We start from the raw sequence: 27,071 nt of genomic DNA, 5'->3' as shown, positions 1-27,071 counted from the left end.
AGTTGAGGGAAGACGGGCCGCCCGCCCCTCGCCTCGCTCCTCCCGCCGAGCGCCGGGGCGGGGCCGCGCGGTCACCCTGGCGACGCACAGTGTTTGTGCCCCGAGTAGCCCGGGAGCGCGGCCATGGCCAGCTTGCAGCCCGGCGGGCAGGGGTCCGCCGCGTGCCGCTCCGCGTCGCCGCCCGAGAAGCCGCTGCGGGTGAAGGTAGTGGGACTCTTCAAAAGCTCTAGCTTTCAGATGGCGAAGAACACAGCTGAGGTAACGGCGTTGAAACCAGGAGTGTGAACGGCCCTTCTACGTCCCGTCAGGCGCCTCCTAGTGGTGAGGGTTGGCGTGTCCTGAGGGAGGGACACGTCCCGGCTGGGCGGGCTGGAATGATCCGTGCATGTGGGGGCCAGGTCCAGGGCAGGGCAGGCGCTCCACTTCCAGAAAGGTGGCCTTGAAAGGCAAATTCAAGCCAAGGAAGAATACAGAACCTGAGTGGGAATAAAGGTAATTCCTCGTCACCTATTTTATTGCACATTAATTTTTGGATTTTTCAATTCATGAAAAAATTGTTCAAAATATTACCATAGCACAGTATTACCAAGATTATTAAAGTATTTCTTAAAAAGGGAAAGGTATTATAAAAAAGTTTGTTATCATTTAACCAGGTAATTTTCACACACTCCCAAGTGAAGAAGGGTTTTTAAGATTTTTTAATAAATTTGTAACAGTGACTGCATTCCGATCAAATTAGGTGCTTAAGGGATTTCTTAAAATGACCCACCAATGCTTTGGGAAACCCCAGTATTCATTTGTAAACACATAGAACAAAATAAAAGGGAAAACGCTTTACCTGGAAGAATTTCATCAGGTCACTATTGCTGCAGCACACCTGTAACCATGCAGGAGAAATATACAAATGTACATACTATTGAAATGTAGAATTCATTATGTTTTGGGGGCTCTAGAAATACTATTGTAAGATCTTCCCAACTTTCCCTCCTTCAAAACCTCACCGGACCCCAGGATCTTGCCTTGTTCATGTTTGTCTTCCCCAAAGTACCCAGCTGGATACTTGTCACAAAATGTTACCGCATAGAAAAAAATCTTTAGAAATTCCTGCTTTGTTAACCTGCTCCAAGTCTGAAGAATTCAAGAAAAGTGTAATTATATCAAATCAGGAAATAGAAACTAATTTGTGGGTTCTAGGTAAAGTTTACATTAAGATGAAGAGAACAAGTGTTCAGAAGTCTGTGAAAACCATACATGAATTATCAAAACAAGTAGAAATTATGGGCTGTAATAGTTGTATTGATGGGATTAGTAAAGTTTTATGGTCCAAGATGTATTGAGAGAATTTGAGAGAATTCTTTTCCCTTATTTGTCTTAACTTCTTTCCTGAAGGCACATGTTTTCTGTGCCTACAACCACAACCTATAGATGTTTTGGCAAATTTTTTTTCCTGTAAAGTCCAGATAATAAATCATTGGACTTTCTGGTCCATAGGCTCTCAGATATAACTACTCAACTCTCTTCTTGTTGTATGAGAGCAGTCATAGGCAGTATGCATATGAATATAATATTATTATGGATGCTGAAATCTGACTTGCATATAATTTCACATGCCATGAAATATGATTCCTTTTTTTAACCATTTAAAAATCTAAAAATTATTCTTAGCCTTTAAGTCTTAAAAAATAGGCAGTGCCACAGATTTGACCATAGTTTGCCTACCCCTGTGGTAGAGGACACAAAGTCAAGAAAATTATATCTTTATTATATTAATAGCGTTAAGTTTCTCTTTCTTATGCTTATGCCACGATAGCTCTCTTTGAGATGAAAATTTATCAATGTCAGTTTAATTAGCTGTATCTTAAAGGTTTCTTGAATATATTCCCAATGGGATGATTTGTAAGCAATCCAGATGCCTTACTAACTGATAAAGATTTAGATTTGTAAAGAGTCAGTATAGTATACGTACTCTAATTTGGATGTAGTCCATTCTCTGAACACTCAATTATGAAAGAAGTATGATTAAGTGTGCTTAATTTGAAAATTATTGGGCTGTTGCTCAGCAATAGCAATCATCCTGCAAGATTGCCTCACACTGAGCATAGATGCTGGAACTGAGGAAAAGAACACATCATTTGTTGGTTGTGTACAGTGGTCTAAGAACTTAGGGAATGGTCCTATTGCTTTTGCCTCTTCTACCAGCCTGATCACACCTTTTCCCCTCTTGAAATACACACTCCTGATGAAGCATGCCAGTCCAGTGTCCTCTTTTGGACCACAACAGGACCTATGAGCACAGTCCTTGGAGGAGAAGGTGCCAGCTGGAGAGGCCAGCTGTCACTTTTCCCTGTTGGCCCATCTATTCCACACACCCATTCAAAAAAGTGAAGCCTAATTGTTATTAACTTCTCTTGCTTTAGGAGGAGGCAAACTGTAACATATCAGAAATCAAAAGGGTTTTTTTGGACAGGATTGTTAACCAGTTAAAAATTTTCTCTGATTCACACAGTCAAAATAATACAATATATGTTACACCAAAACAATCTCTAAATCTTAACATATATGTAAACAACTACAAAAATGTCCATTTGGTCATCCTCCATGTATCAGTAAAGTAAAGCAATAAACACTTAGCTATTTTAGTTGAAAGTGTCTAAAGGTGCACTGAGGTTTACTAAGAGTTTAGTTTATGGGGGAAGAAATGGTCCTAAATGAAGATGGGAGCTCACAAAACAATTGGCATAAACTCATTTATTTGTTCATTTGTTTACTCAGTTGCTATATGTGGATGGTCCACTGTGTGCCAGACGTTGAGGCCAGTGGGAATATAGGAAAAGTAAGACGTAGTCTTTGCCCTCAAGGAGTTTATACTCTACAGGTGAGAGACAAATAAGTCACAGCCAAGTGTGGTCTGGGGAGCACAGGGGCCTCTGGGAACAGGCAAGGGGCATCTAAGCCAAACTGTAGCCTGAGTGTGCATTATGTAAAACTTCTTCCAGACCCTGTAAAACTTGGGGGAAATGATTATTACTTTAAGAGAATGTATCTAAAATAATTATTCTGTTTTGAAACCTAGACTCTGAAGATTAAATATCCATCCAAATTTCAAGATCCTATAGTAGTTCCTCTTCAAGAATTTGCATGGCATCAGTATCTACAGGAGAGGAAAAGGGTAAAAGTTGTTTGGGATGTGGGAGATATGGACAAAGTTGTGCTTGAATTATCTATGCCTCATTTTGGAAAAACTGAACCAGTAATTTTAATGCAATTACATTTTCTGTATATTATACTCTTAAATTATTTCAATCATTTTACCAGACTGATTTTAAGAAAAGTAAATCATTTCCAAGATTTCCTTTTGGAAGTTGTGTGATAAGGTAAGTTTTAAATCCTCAGTGTTACTACTTATCCCTGCTAATGTTACTCCTCTTTCCTTGCATATCATTCATACTTCCTGTGACCCCCTGACACTCAGGTCACTATAGCCTGCCACTTTTCTTGCCCTTACTCTAGAAGGTTTTATTTATTTATTTATTTATTTTAAAGATTTTATTTATTTATTTTTTCATAGAAGAACTGGGGTGCAGGCCAGAGGTGTGGCTATGTGGATGTGTGAGAGAGGATTTACCAGAGACAGAGTGGGGAGCAGAACAGGTGGATCTACTGAAATACACTGCAGAGGGAAGCAGTGGGCAAGACAGGAGAGGTCTGCTGCACCATGTAGGTTAGCTCCCTGCCAGGGGATCGAACTCAGGCAGTTGCAGTTGCAGTGATAACGCTGAGACTTAACCCCTAGGCCACTAGGGAGGCTCCCCTCTGAAAGTTTTTAGTGGTTGGTATACAGCACAGATAAAGAAGGGACTTGTGTGGAGTTGTTATCTAGGGGCGCTCTTATGACAGCCACCAAATTCCCACAGGGCAACCTTGTCCTGGTTGACACTTTCTTTTTTGTGTACTGTCCCCAACAGTACGCTTGCAGCAAATGCAGACCCTTGGGCTAGCAGAACTTGTCCAGGGATGGCAGATATATTTCCTCTTGGGTGCCAGCCCTATTGTTGGTAGTGCTGCTTGTAGCAAGTAATGTGAGGATTCTAAAGTGACATTTCGCTCACGGGCACCTGGTTTTGGGGGAAGGTTAGACTGGGGCATGCCTCCTACTTGTTACCCCAACCCAGTCTTGTGGAGAGTCTCAGTCCTGTCTCCCCTGCCCCGCCCCTTCTCCCCACTGGCTGGTGAAAACCCTTTTCCCCACCAGAGCAGTTTCAATTGTTGTGTGCTCAGTTACACAGGATATCCTGTGATCCGGTGGTTATCATGTAGATGTAGATTGTCTTATTTTATAATTCCTCTGCATAAAATGCAGATGTAAACAGTGCAAAACTGAGCCAAGAGCATCGTTTGTTAAGTCTTCTATCCAATTTTTGCACTGAAATTCAAATGAAGCCATAGTAAACACTTACACAAGGTGATTACTAAATACCAGATATTATTATAATAATTTTTTTGTATAAATGAACTAGTCCTTACAACAAGAAGGGTAACTAGTGGTCCTGGTTTGCCTGGGACTAAGATTTGCTGGAAGGTAGAAATTTCAATGCAAAAGCTAGGCAAACAGTTATTCACCTTAGCATAAAACAATGTTTTTCTTAATTTCGATCATAAACTACTATACTGCCTACCAGTGTTGTGCTCTCCATCAACAGGACAACCGTGATCTCATGTTTTGTATTTTGTACATATTCCCACTGATCCTTAAAGAAAGATTGATATGGATTCTAATCCATAATTTCCTTCCCTTTTCATTCTGGGTTACTGATCTTAAAGGGGACATAGTTTAGGGCCTCTTTGGTGGTGCAAGGGGTTTAGACGCAGCACTATGAAGCTATCTGCAGCCAGTGCAAGGCAAGTTTAATCCCTGGCCATGGAGGTGACCCACATGGCATAGCAGACACCTCCAATCTTGCCCGCTGCTCTCCTCAGCAGTGTATTTCAGTCAATCCACCTGTTCTGTTCCCTACTCTGTCTCTGGTGAATCTTCTCACCCCCCACACCTCGGTTTATACCCCAGTCTTATATGCATACATAAATAATTTTTTTTAAAGGGGGACATAATTTGGTGACCACACACTGGAATTTAGAAGGGTCACCATCACTACTATGTGAATGAAAACACTAATCTCTTTATTTTGAGTAGCTTAGAACTTAAAAGTATTGATAAAGATGACTTATCTTCCTCACTTACTATGCCCAGGAAATCCCTGTTGGCTCTCAGGAAACATTTTCTCATCCTGACTACCTTCTGTCAAAAAGGCATTCTTCCAATCTTTGGTATTGACAGCTGTGCACAACAGCTTCCCCTTATCTGTGGTATTGCTTACTAGTTTCAGTTAACATGTGTTCCAAGAAAAATATATACAAGAAGATATGTTGAGAAAGAGAAAGATAGAAACCACATTCACACAATTTTAATTAAAGTATATTATTATTCTAGTTTATTATTAATTATTGTTAATCTCTTATTGTGCCTCATTTTTACATTAAGCTTTATTATAGCTACATGTAAATAAAGGAAAAAACATAGTATACATAGGACTCAGTGCTCTTTGCTATTTCAGCATCCATAGGAGGTCTTGCAAAGTATCCCCCCACAGAAAAAGAGGGGACTACTAATTACACAAAACTCCTAACCTCATCCAGCATACCATAGTAAAATGTGCTTCAAAAATGAAGCCAGGGACTGCATCTTGTTGTCAAGTTAGTATAACAAGTATGCTATACACACAGGTTCCATCTATTATCTACCATTATATCATATCACTAGGCGGCCCCTAGTGATGTTAGATTCTTAAGAATGTTCTTAAATTCTTTCTGAGAACAAAGTTCTGAAAAAATGACAATGTATTTTTTAAAGATTCAGTCCCAGAGTTTAGAGTCTTTGTGGGTTAAGCAAGTTTTTCTTTTTCTCATCACATTTATGTGTGTGTGTTTACATTTCCTTTATAGGAACTCAGGAATGAAACTTGGGTATATTCTTCCTTTGTGATGTGTTTTGTTAATGATCAACTCCTCGGTGATGAACTTGATCTTCAGAAATGGGCCCACAAGATATGGGATACAGTTGATTTTAAACCCCCTGCACTTTACGAGGCACTTACTGAGGATTATTCTATTAAATTCTTAAAAGACACCAAGGCAAGTTATACTGATTTTTAAATTTTTAATCTTTTACATTGATTCAGCATTAATTATGGATATCCTGACAAAAAGGACCATAAAATAATAGGAGACTAAGTTTTCAGTTTTCAATGACCTTATGATCTAGTTGCAAAGGATTGTTTTGTGGTAGGTTCAGCTCAGTGGTGAGTAAAGTCAGCATATCTCTACAGAAAGAGAACATCCCTGTTCAAACACTTTGCTCCCCATGGAGATATTTATAGATTGCTCTCTGCCTTAAAATATAAAGACCCCACCCCCACAAAACGTCAAACCTGTCATTCTCTCATCTTTAGTGAAGTGTTTTAATTAATACTTTCTAGCACTTAAATGAGTGCTACTACCCTAAGAGAAGGAAAGTATGAGCATAAAGGGGACATTAAAAGCATGATGCCTTCTTTACAAAAGCAGGAGTAGACAAGCTATAGTACTGGGAGATTTCCAGTGGCAGAGGATAGTCAGGAAGCCTGAAGCCCAGAGAGAGAGACAGGCAGACATCAGGGTAGAGAGGCAATAGATATAAAAGTGCTTTGTGATTATGCTCAGAACCTTTGATGTAACAACTACCATATCCTGAAATCATCTCATGCCCACGATGCCTGTGCCCACAGAAAGACCCAGTGCTAGGAGCTGAGGTGTGCAAAGGCAAAGACCTCTCTCCTTGGCCCTTGTTGAACCACTCCCTTAAACAGAATCTGAAACATAGTAGGTGCCAAGTGAATGAGGGCAAATGCACTTGGAAAATTCTCTGAATTCTGGGTGTAGGTAGGTCTTTGGGGTTCATATTAGTTAATTTCCAAAGGGGCGGGGTCCTAGAAAGTACATTTGTGCTCTGGGACTGGCAGGAGACAACCATGAAGGCCAGAATTAGTGGGAAACAAGCTGGGAAAACGAGAGTAGCAGTTAACAATATCAAACTACTGTGATTAACATGAAAACCTCACAACTGACAGGGAGACTTGAGAACCAGCTTTGGAAAATAAGTGGGAACCAAGGGAGATCTGTCAGCAGGAAAACATGGCAAGAGTCACTGTGTGCGAACTCGCAGCCAGGACACTGCCATGTTGCTGTATTCACCCAGAATATCTTCTCAGCTCTCCTTCTGTCTCATTGCATCACCCCCTGGAGATCCAGGCCAGAGTTGCTGAGTAATGAGGCCCCTGTCATTTCCCACAACCTGGTTCTCACAGAGGAGGGAGAGGGAGTATCAGGCCTTTAGGTTCTATAGGCAGTGATGGACCCTGTGGGGAGTTCCCAAATAGAAAAGGTGCTCAAATGTTAATCAGCGGGGGAAAAAGCAGATCCACTAAAGAAAAGTTGATCTTACTGTTCATTCTGAACCAAGGAGTTAGATTTTAGCCAGAAGGAAAGTCAAGCCAGCAGAACTTTCATAGAGTGTGGCATAATCCTCTTTGCTTTTTCTTTTTAACACTTAGGGCTGTGCAGAAACAGGCTGGAGTGAGGAAAGCCTGGTGGCAGGGGCAGGGTAACCATTTAAAAAGGTGCTATAGCAGCATGGACTGGAGATAATGACAGACTGAACTAATTAGGGGCAGTCAAGAGAGAGGAACTAGATTCCAAAGAAAATCCTTAAATTTTTTCATGCAGAGGCTAGATTTTTCTTGCTGATAAAACCTAGGAACTTGTTTGCTTCTGGGTTGGAGTGACCTGCTAGACAATTTTGTTTGTGTAACCTTGTGTTGCATTCATTTGCTCTCGTTTCATTGGAATTTTCAGAATTATCTACTCTTGACAATGGCATGAAAACAATATGTTGTTACAAGGGGAAGCTTAATGGACTTATTGCAGACATCAATCATGATTTCCAGTATATCTTCTTTTTCTTCCTAAGCTGTAAAATTTATATTATACCTCTCATTCCGAAGTTATAACATTCTCTTATAATTGAGAACTTGTGATACAGAAGCTGAGAGGCAAAATTTAAATATAATTATATAGACGTAATACTACCTTCCTGGATGCCATATAGCACAATATTATTTCAGTCTTTTAATTAAAAAAAAAAAGACTAGAGTGACAAAATGATGGTGGTACTATATGTAAAAGTGGTTTAATTTATGTTTCCCAGATTCTTTTTTTTTCTCATATAAGAGCTGGGGTGTGGGCCAGAGGTGTGGGGGGTGAGAAGATTCACCAGAGACAGAGTAGGGAGCAGAACAGGCAGATTTATTGAAATACACTGCTGAGGGGAGCAGCAGGCAAAGCAGGAGAGTTCTGCCGGACCATGTGTGTTAGCTCCCTGGCTGGGCTGGAACTCAGGCGGTGATAGCACTGAGACTTAAACCCTAGGCCACCAGGGAGGCCCTATTTCCTAGATTCTTGAGAAATAGTGCAGGGCAAGTGATGTATCTTGCTAAGTAAGACAGCATTTTTATGTATGAGAATGGCACCTAAAACAGCTGCATTCCATGAGATCTCTGCTCCCTAGATGAATGTTATTCTGGTAGAGACTAGTGTTTTCATTTTGGATGTCTCTCTGTAGGGCTAGCAAGGTCTCACAAGTGCTAGTTGACTCTATCAGAAAGAGTGTCAATTAAAAACAAGAGCAGGGGGCATCTGAGAATGTGAAGATATGATTGGAATCACTCAAAAGTACAGCATCCTCTCTTCCTTACTCCTGGATATTGTGGCCTTATTTTCCTACTCAGAAAGGGTATTGCCTAGCTGTGGTTAGCTGTACCATCTGAAAATCTAGAACCTCTAACCAAAGATTAGCTAGATCTTTTCCCAAAATTACTCAGGAAAGAAATCTCAATCTGCTTCTTTTCCCAAAGGGACCAACAACTGGTGTTTCTTAGCACACCTAGTTTGTGATGTATTTGGATCTAGGTGTTGTATTCTCAGTATTACATGATAGGTTAATGTTATTCAAAGCTTCACTATCAAAAGGTCTTACAAAGTGTGTTACTTTGATTGTAAAGATTTGATATAAAATGAAACTTTTTTTCCCAGTCATCTTTTTAATTTTGCTGTTGTCATATCTAATGTTGTTAAAAGCTTAAAACAGAAAATGTTCTCTTCTACTTTTGGTCATTTATTAAACTTTCTTGCAAGACATTGACCTGCCTTATCTTTTTTTCTTAATTTTAATAGCATGATTTTGTGTTCATGGACATTTCTATTGATTATTACCCAGTGGGAAGATTGATTTTTGAGGTAAGAGTGTTTGTTATTACTTTTTAACAAGTGGGAGGAGCGGGAATCTGTAAATATAGAAATATTAAATATCAAAACCTTTTATCTTTATTTTGTAGCTATTTCGTGATGCATGTCCCAAAACATGTAGAAATTTTCAGTTTTTGTGCACCGGAAAAGCAGGGTTTTCTAAAAGTGGCATCAGATTACACTACACAGGTTCAATTTTTCATCGTATAGTACAGAATGGTTGGATACAAGGAGGAGGTGAGTTTAAAATCTTAAATACAACTCAATTGCAACATAAAATCAGAGTATCCAAAATTCTATCTGCCTTTGTGAAATGCATATAAAATTGAATATATAAATACCTAATATATATTTAAATGGTGTTTTATATATGATCAAATACTGAATTAATATATTCACACTCTTAAAAATTTCCATAATTATTAAAATAAGCAAATTTAAAGTATGTTACCAGGAATATTCCAAATTAAAAAGTGATGTAAAAAAATAGGAGAACGATAGTTAAAATAAAGATGCTGTTATGAAATTTACACCCATTCCAAAGAAATGGAGAAGAAATATCTGACCATGGGAGTGTTAACACTGTCATGATTCAGGAAAGTCTAGTTCTGCAGTCAGAGAAACTTAGTGAACAAGAATTTATCAATGTAAATGAGGAAGGTGGTTGTGATGAAAATGTACCAGAGGAAGTGATGCCAACAAAAAACTTCATATTAAAAGAGTCTTAGGAATATTTTACAACATTCAAACTGAAAAGGATAAAATGTCGGAAATCAATCCCATGTTAGAAAGGCATATAACAATTGTCCAAGACATAGAAAAGATGCTTGCTGTATACCAGGAACTGAATCATGAGAAAGAAGCATTATTCAAGCTATACTTGAGAAGTTATTTAAAAAGAAATAAAGCATTTCTGGGCCTCCCCTGGTGGTGCAGCGGGTTGAGCGCAGCGCTGTGAAGCTGTCCACAACCTCTGCAGCGTGGATTCGATTCCCGGCTGGCCAGGGAGAAACCCACATGGTGCAGCAGACCTCTCCTGTCTCGCCTGCTGCTCCCCTCAGCAATGTATTTCAGTTAGTCTGCCTGTTCTGTTCCCTGCTCTGTCTCTGGTGAATCCTCTCACCCACCTGTGCATCTGGCCTGTACCCTGGTTCTTGTATGCATGAATAAATAAATCCTTAAAAAAAAGAAAGAAAGAAAGCATTTCAACTCTGAAAAAAGAAGTAGGATAGTATTTTTAAAATCAAAATGTAATTTCAAGTACTTAAATAAGAGTACCTAGAAGATAGGGTGCTATTAAGAAATTAAATAAATGGAAACAACTTATTTCTCATCAAAGGTAATTATAGCATTAGAACTGAAAACTAAGAGCCAACGCATTTTGATGGTCAATTTGCTTTGTTTTCAGGTTGATCCTTTGACTTTACATGAACTGGCGCCTAATTAATGGCACCAAATTAAATTTTGAAGGCCTTTGTATGATATCTCATAGGGAGCAATCAGGCAGCAATTTAAAAATAATTGGCTTAGGAGATTTGCTTGAACTCGAGGACATACACAGAACCTTAAATTAATATTTCATTATCTTTCTATAATCTGGAATGTTCTGAGGCTGATGAGGAGAAAAAGCCTAGCTTGTTTGTAAATAAACTGCTTTCCCCTCAGTTTGTACAAAATGAGATCATATCACTATTGCTTGTTGTCTAACCTCCTTGTCCACTTAATATATATGGCATTTCTCTTCCTATGTCTGCAAACATAAACATATAAATATTTAGGGTCTGCCTAGTTTTTCATCATAGTGTTATACCAATTTAATTGCCCATTGGTGAACATTTGGGTTGTTTTCAAATTTTTGGTAGTGTAAACCAGTTCTCATGGGGACCAATTTCAGAATCTAGTGTTGTATATTATGTGCTAGATTCTCAGGTGCTATGTTGCTTTTTGTTTGGTTTGATTTTGGTTTTAGTTTTTGGTTAGAGCTACATATCTCCCATACCAAAATCAAGATTTGGGAAAAGTAGGTTTTATTTATTTAAATTGAACTTTCCCAATTTAAAGTGCACAGATCTTGAGTCCTGTTTCCAAACATTGAGGTAATAATGTTAAGGACAGTCTGGGGAAAATTCTGATTACTAGATCCAAACTAAATCCAAACTGATAACATAGAAATTGTATCACCCTGGGTAAGGCACTTGGCATTTCTGAATCAGTTTCTTAATCATAAAATAGGAATAATTATAATATCACAGGATGTGTTAAGGATTCAATAACATTGTATAGTGAAAGTGCCAAGCTCTGTAAGCGTTCTTTTCCCTTCAGATGGACGATTCTCCCAGGGCTTTGTGGAGAATTTTGAAAAACAAGAGCTAAAGTTTGGTTTTGTACTATGCCTTAGGTGCATCCAGGGACTTATGTTGCTTGCCCTTTGTGACCAATAGGCCTACATAATCTACACGCCTCCCCGACCCAATCTCATTTTCTGACCTCCCCCACTCGCTCACTCTGCTCCACACATTGGCCTTTTCTGTCCTTGAGCACATCAAGCATCTGTGTGCCTATAGATCTTGGCCTTTTCTGTCCTTGAGCACATCAAGCATCTATGTGCCTATAGATCTTTGTTGTTTCTTTTGCCTGAGACATATTCTGCCCAGCTATTTCTAGTCACTGCCTTATTTCACTGCCTCATCTTATTTTTCGTAGTACTCATCTCAGCAAGAGCACTATTGTCACCTTCTCTCCTCATGCCTCCCCTCACCCCCTACCCTAGCTTCTTACTCTGCTTAATTTTTTTCAAAGTACTTTTCATCTGTGAACATACTGTTATGTATTTCCTAGTTAGTTAGTTTATTTTCTGTTTCTTTTCATTGGAATATAAGTTCCTTAGGGCAGAGAGTTTTATCTATTGATATTTTGTTCACTGTTACATCCCCAGGTTTGAGGATAGTGCTTGGCATCTAGGAGGTGCTTAAAGAATATCTGCTGAAAGAGTGAATAAACAGATAGTTAAGTAGGAAACATATATGCTCTTCTTTCCTAAAATACAAAGTTAAAGAAGATACCAAGTCTTTAAGTGACTTTTGTAAGATTCTTTCTCTGTGGCCCCTGCTCAGCCTACCATCTTCAGGAGTTTCTTGAGATATTTAATATATTTTGTCACCACCATTGTCACCATCATCATAGTAAGCACACTGGTAGTGAAGATGATGATAGTGATTCTATAAGCAGTGTTGCTGCACAAGGATGATCAGTGCTAATGAGCAAGCTGGTGTCCTGCCAGGTACTGCACTCTGTTATGCCTGCATGATTGCATTTAATCCTCTGTGCTCTCTGGGAGGCACTTGCCATTTTTCCTCTCTACCCAGCTGAGGAAGCAGGCTTGGAAAAGGTAATTAAAAACAAGATTTAAATCAAAATCATTTGACTTCAAAGTTTAATTTTAACTGCTCTTCTGCATTGCTGAATTTGTCACCAGAAGTATAGAAATAATATCAAAATACAAGGCAAGGCTGAATACTAGGGGGTGGGGGATAGCCAAAAAATTAAAAACTGATTGAAATGGTGTCATTAGAAAATATTCACCTGGGAGATCTGAAGAGGAGGCCAAGCTAATTGGTAGATGTTGGAGAGACAGGGCAAAGGAATATTACTAGTATTTAAGTAGGTTGGTAGGAGTGGGGAACCACCGGGACAGATTTTTCTGAGCCAAGGCAACTCTGGAAACTAAAGAAATTGGTGCCAGGGAACTTCAGCTTCTCCATTCCTGAAATTAGTCTTCAGCGAAACAGGAAGTTCCTGAAAACTGTGGGTGGAGTATCAAGAAGAGCAGGGTTGGAGACTTACAGCTGGTTGGGCTTATCAATTAATGTCAGAACCAGCTTTATGAGTGGTATGATTTATATGTCACATGCCCTGTCTTGCATAAATTCTGTCCACGGACTTGTTATTGCATCAGATTTCTTTAAAACAACACAGAACTTTTATTATAGGTAAATCATCATACTGTTAACAAGGCACAATCCTTCAACAGTTATTTATTGCAAACTGTATTCAAGAAAAGTGGACTAGTTACTAATGGGGAGCCTGGAGGTAAAGAAGACAGATCTCAGAACCTCTGTTTTCACTGAAGTTATCTTTGCTTCCCTTTTAGCTGTGGTAAATAAAAAATAACATGTGCATGGATGATTTTTATAGTAGGAACATTGCCTAAACCAAAATATGCATGTATTGCAAAATAGGTCATATAAATACCTTTTAAAAAGAACCTCACATTTTCATCATAAGAAAAAACATTTTGTTAACTATGTTTGGTGATATTACCTAGACATTCTGTGACGATCATTTTGTAATATATTCAATTGTCAAACCTGTATGTTTCATTCCTGAAAACTTATATAACCTTATTATATTAAACCTTATATTAAAGAAAACTTCATTCCTAAAATGTATATAAATGAGTTGTCACTGTAGTATTCCAATGAGTGAAAATGTGAACATTAATTCTTTTTAGACATCTACCTTTATTCTTGTTCCAAAAACAGCTTCCTGTTTCTATTTCATTTTATTGGTTTAGTATTTCCATTTTTTTCTGAAAAGCAAGATGAATTAAGGAATAACTGGTGACATAAGCAAAATTTATATGAACATACTTTAAGTCATGACCACAATTATAATTTAAAACGTCATCATTTTAAGGTTTTGCATTATAATTTAACCTACCTTAGAGAGTTATTATGAAGGAAAAATGAGATCCTGAGTGTAAAAGTACTTGTAAAATACAAGTGAAATCATTATAGTAATTTTGTTCATGATATAGGTATCGGAAAATGAGCAGTGTAACTCTCGTCATTGCTGTAAGTGGAATCATAATTTAAAGCATTTTCTTTTTTAGTCTAAGAATTCTAATGTTCATTTATCACTACTTCCAGATATTGTAGCTGGAAAAGGAGATGGTGGAGAGTCAATTTATGGACCAACATTTGAAGGTGTGTATTTTTAAATTTGTTGAAAACCACAACACTGTAGGGTCCTTGGTGTCTCTGGAGAAAAGAATTTCACAAAGCACCAGAATGAAGCCAGCAACACTAGGAAACAATAGGATAGAACACTACAAGAAATAGTGGGCAAGCTCAGAAAGTGGGAGAGCCACACTGGGTAGTAAAGCAAAAGGGTTTTTTTTTTTTTTTTTAAATAATAAATTTTATTTTTATATTCCCCCATACAGTTGCAACGCCCCCATTCTGACCCCAGTCCCTCCACTCCCGCCCCCACCCCCCAAAAAGTGTCTCTGGTTCATAGTTTTTTGTTGATTCTGATTTTCACTTTCTTATAGTTATTCATTTTCCTGGTCCCTTATTTAAGTTTTCTAGATTCCTGCTATGAATGAGACCATCCGGTATTTTTCCTTTTCTTTTTGGCTTATTTCGCTGAGCATGATCCCTTCCAGCACCATCCATGTTGCTGCAAATTGCATGTGTTTATCTTTTTTGAATGCTGAGTAATATTCCATGGTATATATGTACCACATCTTTTTTTTTTTAAATAATAAATTTTATTTTTATATTCCCCCATACAATTGCAAACGCCCCATTCTGACCCCAATCCTTCCCCTCCCGCCCCCACCCCCCAAAAAGTGTCTCTGGTTCATAGTTTTTTGTTGATTCTGATTTTCACTTTCTTATATTCATTTTCCTGGTCCCTTATTTAAGTTTTCTAGATTCCTGCTATGAGTGAGACCATCCGGTATTTTTCTTTTTCTTTTTGGCTTATTTCGCTGAGCATGATCCCTTCCAGCGCCATCCATGTACCACATCTTCTTGATCCAGTCATCTATTTTTGGGCATTTGGGCTGTTTCCAAAGCTTAGCTATTGTAAACAGTGCTGCTATAAACATAGGGGTGCAGATGTTCTTTGGAATTGATGTTTCTGTGTCCTTTGGGTAAATACCTAGGAGTGGAATTGCTGGATCATATGGAAGCTCTATGTTTAGTAGGTCCAGAAATCTCCACACAGCTCTCCATAGTGGTAGGACCAGTAAAGCAAAAGGGTTTTTAAGTTTTTTTTTCCTTTCTGGTCAGGAGAGGTCCCCTTAATTATGCATACTTTGTTCCCATCACTCCTCCTGATTCCCGACTAATTGATCTTTTTGTTGTTGTTGTTATTTAATTTTTTAAAAATAAAGTATCATTGTTTTATATCCTTGTTAGTATTTTGATGGTATAGGATTTCTCCCTTCAGGTGTGGTCATTCGTAGCTCTCCCACCACCACAGCACCCATAGTCTTCCACCATAGTCCATTGTGCTCTCCTTTTGATTCTGGACTTTTCAAGTCGGAGAAAACTGCAGTTTTTAAAAGACTCTTCCCAGCCTGCCATATCGTATCTGGTCCTTGAAACAAAGATATAGCTACAGCTGGACTGTGGGATGACAGGAACGCACTTGTGCTCATCTGGGGGAGTGTGTGACAATCCCACATTCACATAATTTTTATTACAATATTATAGTCATTCTTTTTTATTAGTTATTATGAATTTCTCACTGTGCCTAATTTATAAATTAAATGTTATCATAGGTCTGTATTTATAGGAAAAAAACAGTATACATGGTTTTTTAATTCTCTGTGGTTTCAGGCATTTACGGGGGGATCTTGGCCTGTACCCCCACAGATAACAGGGACTACTGTATTTGATTTTCAGTGCTGGCTACACAGCTATATACTATTGTCAAGATACATCAAACTGATCATCTAAGATATATGCATTTTATTTTATGTTTATACCTCAAGTAAAAAAAATATATAAAAGTTTGAAATTACTTATTAAAAATTGAAACAGAATCACCAACACTAAGACATATTTTAGTAACATTATTGGACATTAAAGAAAAAGAAAAAAATTCTCTGGCCAGCTAGGCAAAAAGAACAAGTAATTTATATAGGATAGAAAAGTAAATCACTGTCATACTCTTTGACATCCTCATATTCATGTGCCAGAAGAAAATGGAGTAATTATTTATGATGTTCAAGCAAAGGAAATGTGAGCTAAGGATTTTGTCTCCAGCCAAACTGAATTTGAATCTTTTGTAATTCAAATTTGGCTGAATAAAAGGCACCAGAATTATCAACATATAAAACATCAGGGACGGTGTTGCCATGAGGCCTCTCTGAGGAATTGACCAGAGAATGAGTTTCCCAAAACCAAATTGCAAGAGACCTTGACATAAGAGCTAGTGGGAGCACTAATCATTGAGTGGCTTGTAAAACTAAAATTTAATGAGGATTAAAAGGGTGAATGTGATATGTGCATAGTCTATCAAAAAAAAGAAAGAAAATTGGTACAATATATACAAAAGTTTTAAAAATTATTTTCAGTAATTACACTGGTGATGATATTATAATATTGTTTTTCTGAGGTTGTTGTATATGTAATGTATGAAAACACAAGTAATTTATGGGGTGTTCAACTGTCATCATTTCTGTATCCTTGAGAATCAGGATTTCAATGTGGATGAAAGGAGGGATAGATAAAATATGATAGAGGCTAATAAGTAAATATTCTGTAATCTGGAATGTGAATTGCAGATACCATTTAAAACTCAGAAGTGTCATATATATGTATAGACATCTCTCTTTTTCTCTCTCTCTCCACACACACACACACACACACACATCCACTAGGTTGGCCTACAGACAACAACCGACCTAGTAATAAAGCATTTTCTTGGCATTTAGATTGTTGTTTGAAATGCCATTTCTCACTAAAAGAAATCGTCAGGGATTCTGAGAGAAATGTCAGGTTCTAGTTCTGGGACTAGAAATTATAAAATGAACCTGAAGCTCTTTGTTCAGTCATAGCCAAAAGCCCTACTAAAAATGTATTAGGGTCAATCAGAGACTCCAGGAGCCAATTTAAAAGATCCTCACTGGCCAAAGATGAAGTAATTTTAATTACATCGGTTGAAACCCACAAGTATTTGAAATTCAGGAGTTCATAATGATATATTATAATAAAATAGGGCCTAATTTTTACCTTTGGGCGACTGATAAAAAACTTACTCATTTTCTTGAAAACTGGTAAATATTGGGCTAAATATGGGAATGAATAATACATTTATCTTGCCTTTCCTGTATGAACTGTACCAACTTGTAAATAAAGGGAAAGATCTTGTTATAAAAATATTCTAATTAATAAGTGGTAAGGAAATAATAGAATATCACCATTTTGCTGTCACTACTGAAATAATGGATCCGGGCGTTGGCTGCATTGGTACCTGCTAACTTCCCCAAAACAGAGACAACCAAACATTGAGCCTCAGTTGAGAGAATACAGCACTAAACAGGTAGAACCTAGTCTGAATAAGCCTCTGTCTGAGCTGCCAGTTTGTAGAAAATACAGCCAGTTCTGCTATAATGTGCAGAATTTAAAGATCTTTGTACTTTGCAATGTCATGTAATAAAACCACAGGATCTACAAAAAAACAAAAAACACAACACAGGACTTATAGCAAAACTGAGGTATAAAGAGCTTCATCAGTGATGCATTAAAAATTAAGATAGTGACCTAATAAGAACAATAACATGTTTCACATATATTAGTGGTCACATGAATTACACATGAATACTATAATAAATATGGCACTTTGCCTTGAAAATCCCTGACGTTTGTGGAAGGACATGGGAGAGTTGCGGAGGATGGGTGATTTTGAACTGCTAGAAGGAAGATTCTCTGGATCAGAGGCAGGTTGTGGCACCAGGTTGGGAGAACATGGCTCCTAACTCAGTGGTCAAGGTCCGAGGTGTGTTGTGTATTCTTGACCAGCTTCCTCTCCAGCCGGTTGCAGTCTTGTACTTTCACCTGGGGTTCTTCCAGAGGAAGTCTCACATAAGCAAGGATGAAATTCATTACATTCCAGTTCTTCCCTAATATATCAATCAAGTTGAAACTAATTTGCATTCTCAGCACAAGTAGTATAGTAGAACCTACAGACCAGAGAACAGAAACATGTTGAACTGCCCCTATGTGTGCATTTAGCAAACTCTAATGCTTGAATAGCTCAGGTTCATTAGCAGATAAAGTGTAAGGGAAACAAAGGGAGAGAGATAGAACCTGTAGATTAAAAAAGGTTTCAAAGACATAACAAGGCTTCTAGATGTGAAATACGAAGCTGTAGTGTCTAGGGATGCACACTTGGATGGCAAAACTGTAAGAAAATAGTGTGTGATTATTTAAAAGAGAGGAGAGTGCTTACTGTTGGGGCCAGAGGGGGCACTTGACAAGGGACTTCAGAAGAAGCTGGCAAAGTTATTTTTCTTGGCCTTGGGTAGCAGCAGTTAAAGGGTATTCATCTTCTACTGACAGCATAACTCTACATTAGTTTCTGTGGCTTTTTCAGTCTGTTCATTTTAATACAAAGAAAGGGTTTTAAAATTACATTGAACCCATGGCCAAAGGAAAAGGAAAAAGGAAAAGCTAATTTCCTTCTAAATTCATAGAGATACAGCTTTATCAAAAGAAATTGTAGGGACAAAAGACATTTCCCTTTTTGCCCTTCTAGTTTCTTTCACCGGCTTAATATTATTGACATAAAGCAGGTTAACAGGAAAAAAACCACTTAATTTCACATGTATGTGGGTCTCAGAGATCCATGACCCAGAGAAGTGACCAAAGCATTAGTTTTTATACATTTTTAGGTAAAGAATAATTGAGGTGGAAAAAAGATTTGGGTTTGTAGCTTTATAAAGAAGTATTGATAATAGTTTGTTTACACTGATTTCTTGGCCCTAAATTGCTATCTCTGGTGATAAGAGCACCTTCTGCCCTTCTGTTTCTGGGAGGGTTTTTGTTCACATGGAGAATTCATTTCCTGCTTTCAAGGACAAAGGTATAGCTGTGTTCTTGCACCAGCTGTTCTTTTTTTTTTTTTTAAGGATTTGCATTTATTTATTTATGCATACAAGCACTGGGGTGTAGGCCAGAGGTGTGGGAGTTGAGAGGATTCACCAGAGACAGAGTGGGGAGCAGAACAGCTGAATCTACTGAAATACACTGTTGAGGGGAGCAGCAGGAAAGATGGGAGAGTTCTGATGGGCCATGTGAGTTAGCTACCTGCCTGGGGATCGAACTCATGTTGCAGTAGCTGATGATAGCTTTGTAGTGCTGAGACTTAACCCCTTGCACCAATGGGGAGGCCCACACCAGCTATTTTTAAGTAACTTTAGTTCAAAGTTATCAATATGCCAACATGGTATATTTTGGTGCATCCTGCTCTGAACCCCATCAAAACAATCTAAGTAACACCACTCATTTATTCATGAAATATTGAACTCCTAGTTAGTTGCTCACATAATGCCAGGACCTTAGGAGACAATGATGATATACCAAATTTCCATCCTCGAGGATTTTAGTGTTTTTGTGTGGCCAGATGTTCAAACAGTTTAAACACTGCGCCAGTTGCTATTACAGAAGAACTGAGTGCTGTGGGAAGAACAACCGCCTAGGAGAGTTGGGAATAGTGGCACAGAGCAGCTTTTGAGTTAGGTGTCAAAATAAGGCATTGCAGATGGGAAAGGACATTCTTTGAAGCTTTCCTGGCATCCTTAATCCTTGATGAGAATACACTGTACCTCTCCATCTGGCAGCCATTATCATATTACCCAGGCTCCCTGTCCTGTAGGAGACCTATCTCTTAGCTGGTTCTCTAGATATCCCCATGATTCTGCCACAACCCCTCCTTGTGGCATTAGACTCTTGTGGGGATCTGATTGTCCTCCATGCTCAGGGAGACTGCATATTGAGAGAAACCTTTATTACTCTGTCTGGCAGTGCAGTAACCAATCAAGTGAAAAGGAGACATGCTGTAGAAGGAAAGAGGAGAGATGGAAAGAGGGAGAGAATGACTGGCACGACATTGAAAGCATGGGTCCCTTCTTTCACCCACTTGTGGAAGCCAGTTCCTCCTCCACGTTGCTTTCATTGGACCCTGTTTTCATGAGGTGAAGAGTTAAAATCCAGGGCTTATTAAAAATAATTACAACTGCAAAACTCACCTTTATTAAGCTTAACACAGTGAATTTAAAAGGATGAATTGTAATTTAGTTTTATAAATTGATTAATCATTTTTTAATTAAAAAAAAGTTGTTTTGCTTTGTTTGAATGACAATTTTTTTTTATTGTCTTCCTAAATCCTATTTTGAAAGTTAGTAGCTGAATAGTAACCCTTTCTTACTCCTTATGCAGTTGGATAATAACCCTAATCCTCCTCACCAACAAATGATTGGTGGCTAGATGGCTTGGGCAACTAGAGAAAAAGTCATTTATATGAAATGCAAAAGAAAAAAGGCATATTTAAAAAAAATTGTATTATCCTTGTTATATTAAGCAGACCAGTTTCTCAGTACTAACTTGTCCCCCTAATTCACAAATAGCTACAGTACTTAAAGTCCATTTGTATAACTTCTAGATTTCCTAGTCTTTTGTTAAAATAATAACCTATCCAAGTGCCCACTTTTCATATAAGTTTTTATCAAGGTAATATTGGTTTATAACATTATATAATTTTCAGGTAGCAGTAAGTTGAAAGCGTGTTCGTCCTCTAATAACAGCATGTAATTCAACATCTGTGTACACTACATTATGATCGCCACCAAAAGTCTAATTTCCATCTATCACTAGAAAACTTGAACCCTTTTCATTATTTCTCCCACCCCCAACACCTTCTCTCTGGTAACCACCAATCTGTTTTCTGTATCTAAGAGATTGTTTTATTATATTCCATAAGAGTGAAATCATATAGTGTTCATCTTTCTCCATCTGATTCATTTCACTTGGCATAATAAACTCTAGGTCCATCCATGTTTTTTGCAAATGGGAGATTGCTTAATCTATAAATGAAAGTGGATATTAATAAAAAGCATTAAGGATGCCAGGAAAGCTTCAAAGAATTTCCATGCCCAGTAATGCAACTAAAAATTATACAAAAGTATTATTATCTGGGTCTCCCTGGTGGTGCAAGGGGTTAAGTCTCAGCACTGTGAAGCCATCTGCAGCCACTGCAACATGAGTTCGATCCCCGGCCAGGAAGCTACCCACATGGCACAGCAGACCTCTCCTGTCTAGCCCTCTGCTCCCCTCGGCAGTGTTTTTGGTCTGTCCCCTGCTCTGTCTCTGGTGGATTCTCTCACCCTCCCACGCCTCTCACCTGTACCGCAGTTCTTGTATATATAAATAAATAAATCTTTTTTTTTTTTTTTTTTAAAGAACAGCAGAAGTCTGTAAAAGATAGGATGAGAGGAAGGGTCCTATCCATGAAAGCTGTCTCTAAGGAGGTGTTTTTAATTACCACACTGGGTAGTTTGAAATACCACTGCCAGAGGAGCACAAGAAAGTTTGCTGACTTTCATTGCTAAGCAAAAATCCTTCTTTACGTCATTTTCATAGCACACTTGTTTTTAGCCATAGTAAGTGCTCAAATAGTCCTAAGACTTTGCAGCTTATCTTTTTTTTTTTTTTTGTGGGACCTAGCACTCAACTGCTGCGCCACCAGGGGAGGCCCTGCAACTCACCTTTTTTAACAGTCCAGTTGCATGAAAGTAATATGAAAAAAATAGGATATTTATAATGTAGTGTGTTTTGATAAATGTGATTGAGAACACTTGATACCAAGGGTTCTATTTGTGATTTACATATTGCAATCAATGGAAATAACAGAAATATTTTAATGACCTACTGATTGTTTCTTTTCTAGATGAAAACTTTTCAATTCCTCATAATAAAAGGGGAATTCTAGGAATGGTCAACAAAGGTCCTCACAGCAATGGGTCACAATTCTACATCACCCTACAGTCAGCTCCCTATCTAGATAGAAAATATGTGGCTTTTGGGTATGTGCATTCTAAGTTTATCTATGTAATATTCATACAAGTAAAAATGTGGTTCAAAAGATTTGGGTATTATATGTAGTCTAAGGGTAGTTAACAATAGGATTTAAAAGCAAAATTAATGCAAATATAGAAAAACATATTTAGAAAGAAATATTTTCTAAGAAGCTTTGTATCTATAAAACACACAGAACCAAATTAGGCACTTTTATAATTTCTCTAGCCATCTAGTCCCATGTATCCATCCATCCAGCTGGGGACAGGCTAGAGATGTAAATTAGGAGGGGTCAATATGGTAGCTATGCTGCAGCCAAACTATCACCCCCAGAAGAGAATTTGGACTTTTATTTATCTTCTCCTTTTCTGCCTCTCTTTATTCAACTGAAATCCTGTTGTAAGCCTAGGTTAGAAACCTCCCTAATTACCATATCAAACAGCTTTTTTGTTCTCTTTTTATACTACACACAATCGGACCCAGGGTCTGGGGCTCATTCACCTTGTGCCCTAACACCTGTCACACTGGGCAGGTACATACAGTAGGTGCTCATTAATATTTGTGAAGGCAATTTGGAGCACAGACTTCACAATCTCTTTGGACAGAGGTGATTCTCTGTTCTGTATCATGGTTTCTGATTGGGATGGCAAAAATGGAGCTCAGGGGCAGAGAAAGATGGCTAGAGTACGTTCAATGCCAGCTTTAGCCATGTCTCTGTAAAGATTCACGAAATGAAAATTGTTCTTTCCCCTCAGTGACTGCCTCAAGTCCAGCATTGAGAGAGTGTTCTATGTTTTGGGGTTTCTGGCCCATGCTGCTTTTTTTTAGTTGAGAGAGCTAGAAGTCATCTCCACTAATGCAGTTCTAATTTTTGGCCAGTGAATGTCTACAGAGGTCAAAACCAGCATGGCTTTGAGCTGTCTTTTATTAATGTATTCAATGGCTATTGATTAGGTGCCCTTGATTAGGTGCCAGGCATTGTACGAGGCCCTGAGCACTGGGCATGATCCCTGCCCTCATGGGGGAGTCAGAAATCCATCAAAGTAGAATACATGGAAAAGTTTACCCTGATAAGTTCAGTAAAGGAGAAGGGAAATGTGACATAAGCACCCAAGGAAGTCTGGGAAACTTCCCTGAGGAAGCAGTGATAGAGCTGAGATCTTAATGAAAACCAGAAGGTGACCAGGTAAAAGGATAGTGGGGAGAAAAAAGAAAGGAGACAGTTGTGGTAGGAAGGGTGCATGGGACTGGCTCAGAGAGAGCAAGGGGGGAGCATGCTACAGATCACCCTGAAAGGGTATAGGGAGGCCAGCCATACAGGCCATGGTAGAGATTTTAGTCTTTATCATAATAGGATAATGGGAAATTATTGAAGTATTTTAAACAAGGAGATGACATTGGATTTGTATTTTTAAAAGATCACTCTGACGGTGATGAAAATAACAGATTAGAAGAGTCTCATATGGGGGATCCATGGCAAAATGGACACAGTTAGTGCTATTTAAGATATTTATGGCTGATATTAATTTTAAGGAAACAGTCTTAGCTAGGGCTCAATTTAGGAACATATGCCAAATGTGAAAATTTATGACCAACTGAATTTTCCTTTTTTTCTCCTATGTAGGCAATTAATTGAAGGAACAGATGTTCTTCAAAAACTAGAATTAGTTCCAACACAGAATGAAAGACCAACACAACAATGTATGATTATTGGCAGTGGAGAGCTTTATTTTTGATTTTCATTCAATATTTTCTGATAACTTATGTTTATGTGTCTGATCAACTGTTTCTAGATTTAATTAAACAGTGCTCGATAAAATTTAATTTGAAAGTTGTTGTAGACACTAGAGTTGTAAGCTCTCTTCCGACCCTAAGAAGGTGATTCTCTGAGTAAATTTATAAAATCAATGACAATGTTATTAATTTTGCATTTCAATTTCATTAGTAAAATGGGTGTACCTCATCACAGTGGTTTGAGGATTAATTCAGATATGTGAAGACACTTTTAATGATGCAGATGTTCAATATAGTTTCCCTTCTGGAATGTCAATCCACAAAAACCAGGGAAGGTACTGTTTCAAGCTAGGGTCAGTTGATGCCCTGTAGGCTCAGGTGAAACTTACCACCCTCGTAACTTCCTAGAAGAATGAAAATTGGGGGTATTACCTAGATTTAGGGTCATCTGCAGAAATAACCTTTCTATCAGAGAAAACCATCTATATGGCAGGACAAACATAACTACAGACTTTTCTTTTACTTTAGCAAGCATCAGAAATGCTTGAGCCTATTGAAACACTTTGCCCAAGTTTCTGATTCAGCAGGTTTGGAAAATTTGTATCTTTAACACATTGCAGGTGATGCTGATGCTGTTGGTCTGACAGCACACATGGGATGTATTAAAGACAGATCCACAAGTGACTTGTGGCATGCAGGTATGTGGAAGAAAGAAAAAAAAACCTGTAAAATATTTAAGTGTAACAACAGAAAAGAATGAGGAAAATTAATGAGACAAAAATTGTGACTTGGTGCAGGGTCTAAGAGCTCCTGGACAGGAATTGTCACCACTGGCTGCTGGAATGAAAACATGGCAAAGGCTTCCTTCTGTTTCCTAGAGGATTAAGTTATAATGAAAAAAGTTATAGCAGACCTAACAAAAATAAATGTGACTCAGGTACCAGCCTGGAGAACATGGGCTGGGTTCCATGACAGTAATACATCCAGGAATTTTGTGTTGTTTGCATCCTGACCTTACATTTGAAAAACAAAAAATCAAGCAAACAAAAAAGCTTTGCTAAATATGTTACTTGATGTAATTTTGTAACTCCACAAGTTAAAGTGCAGTCTTCTTAAACTTTAATAGGTATATACATAAGCATATCATCTGAGAATCTCATTAAAATGCAGATTGTGTTTCAGAAGGTCTGAGGCAAAGTCAGATTTCACAGTTCTAACAAATTTTCAAGTGGTATGAATGATATTGAACCACACTTTGAAAAACAAGAAGGCAGTGATTTTCAATCTATATTGCACCTTAGAAACACCTGGGGAGCTTTTACTACTCTTGATGCTCACTCAGGTACTACTCCAGGCTAATTAAGCCAGGACCCAAGCAGTAATCTGCCTCATGGTTGAGAGTAATTGATCTGAAGTGTAACGCTCTCCTATGACACCCAGTTATCAAAGAAATACCCAAAGTGGAGAACCTCCTAAAGAGGTTCACAGCTATCTCTAGAAAATCTCATCAATCCTAATCACAGTTAATAGTAAGAATCTGACTCTACAGTTTATCTTACTATAAATCTGATTACAATTCTCTGTGGAAATTTATTTAAATATTACATAAGGTTTAATATATGGCGGTAAAACTGTATTACAAATGCCAGTTCTTGCACTGGATAGTGAAAATGACTTTGGAAGTATTCCTTGATCTAGGTCAACAGATGACATGTGAAAGAAAGTAAGCTGACACTTCTAACCTTAAAGTGAAATATTCCCTTAAAAAAGGACTAACAAAAATCTCTAGACTAGAGTGAACATCCGGGTGATAAATGTAAAACAGTGGTATCCACAGTGGGGTGTGTTCATTCGAGGGCATAAACAAGTTATGAGATGTAGGAAGAAAATAGAATATTTTTAACTTAAAAGTTGAAAAGTGCCTTCATTGGGTTGGGTGTGAGATGGTCATATGTTAAATATGGTGTGAGGGCATCCTGAGAGAACAGCAGACTGCTCATTTTTCTGAAGACTGATGGAACCTCACTTAACTATTTGACTGTACTTTCATGCTTCTGGCCAGATTACATTGGTCAAAAATCACAAGTTTCTTGTTTACATCCGAGCAGATCTTCAGTTTGAGTAATCAATGGAACAAATGTTCACAGCTATGAGGGTACAGCAGGGCCTCCCTGCTGGCGCCAAGTGGTTAAGCGCTGCACTATGAAGCAATCTGCAGCCTCTGCAGCACCAGTTCCATCCCCTACCGGCCAGGGAGAAACCCACATGGCGAGGGAGACCTTTCCTGTCTCTCCCGCTGCTCTCCTCAGCAGTGTATTACAGTCAATATGCCTATTCTGTTCCCCACTCTGTCTCTGGTGAATCCTCTCACCCCTGCATCTCTGGCCTGTACCCCAGCTCTTGTATGCATAAATAAATCTTTTTTTTTTTTTTTTTAAAAGGAGGGTACAGCAGGATCCCATTGGCTTATTTTAGGGAGGAATAAAAGCTTACAAGTTTAGGCCAAAAAAAAAAAAGGAAAGCACTTCCAGTTTAGGGAAAAAACAAAACACCGCCACCAAGAAAAAAAACCCAAGTCATCTTGTTTTGGTGTTCTCATTGCCAAAGTAGATTATTCGTGTTATTTTATTGGGGTAAATGTGCATATTTAAATTTATATAGCAGGGACAAGAGCCGAAAGCGGATTAAATACAGCCTTTATCATCTAACCCTTACCACTCCATATAACCCGGCGGCACTTGTGAATGCTTCTGTGAGCTTGGACATTAGATGGCGCTCGCTCTTAGGAAAAGCCTGAACGGGGACAGACCAGTCACTAGCGTTCAGAAATCCAGTTCTGAAGCCCAGCAACTGTGTTTCGGTGAAGTCGCCTTTCTGGTTCCGGGGGTCCTCGCGCGTAAAGCCAGGGGTGGTTACGGAACAGATGACTTTCCACTGCAAACCGTCAATTTTGAATATAGTGGTGACGCTGACTGGCAGTGGCTGCCGCTGGCTGGAAGAGCGAACAATTCGGAGGAGTCAGGCTAGGAAAGTGTGACAGGTCGAGGGTGTGCGGCTGCGGCCGGAAGGCAG

General features: G+C 38.4%; 1 protein-coding gene across 1 annotated transcript; it reads left to right on the top strand.

The window, feature by feature from the left end:
• Nucleotides 1–123: 123 nt before the first annotated feature.
• On the top strand, nucleotides 124–24,096 carry PPIL6 (peptidylprolyl isomerase like 6). Its single transcript, XM_037518761.1, has 8 exons — nucleotides 124–258; nucleotides 3,074–3,169; nucleotides 6,001–6,189; nucleotides 9,325–9,387; nucleotides 9,486–9,633; nucleotides 14,325–14,381; nucleotides 22,138–22,273; nucleotides 23,890–24,096. Exons 1-8 carry the CDS (start codon nucleotides 124–126, stop codon nucleotides 23,999–24,001), a joined length of 936 nt encoding a protein of 311 aa, XP_037374658.1. The 3' UTR covers nucleotides 24,002–24,096.
• The last annotated feature ends 2,975 nt before the right edge of the window (nucleotides 24,097–27,071 follow it).

The sequence above is a fragment of the Talpa occidentalis genome, unplaced genomic scaffold, assembly GCF_014898055.3.
Source record: "Talpa occidentalis isolate TD23 unplaced genomic scaffold, MPIMG_talOcc4v2.1 talOcc4.2, whole genome shotgun sequence".
NCBI classification, from domain to species: Eukaryota; Metazoa; Chordata; class Mammalia; order Eulipotyphla; family Talpidae; genus Talpa; species Talpa occidentalis.
This window is presented reverse-complemented; position numbering and strand designations above follow the sequence as displayed.

Coding starts and splice junctions, on each gene's coding strand:
- PPIL6 (XM_037518761.1), top strand. CDS start 124: ATGGCCAGCTTGCAGCCCGGCGGGCAGGGGTCCGCCGCGTGCCGCTCC. Junction 259..3,073: donor TGGCGAAGAACACAGCTGAG/GTAACGGCGTTG, acceptor TTTGAAACCTAG/ACTCTGAAGATTAAATATCC. Junction 6,190..9,324: donor AATTCTTAAAAGACACCAAG/GCAAGTTATACT, acceptor TAATTTTAATAG/CATGATTTTGTGTTCATGGA.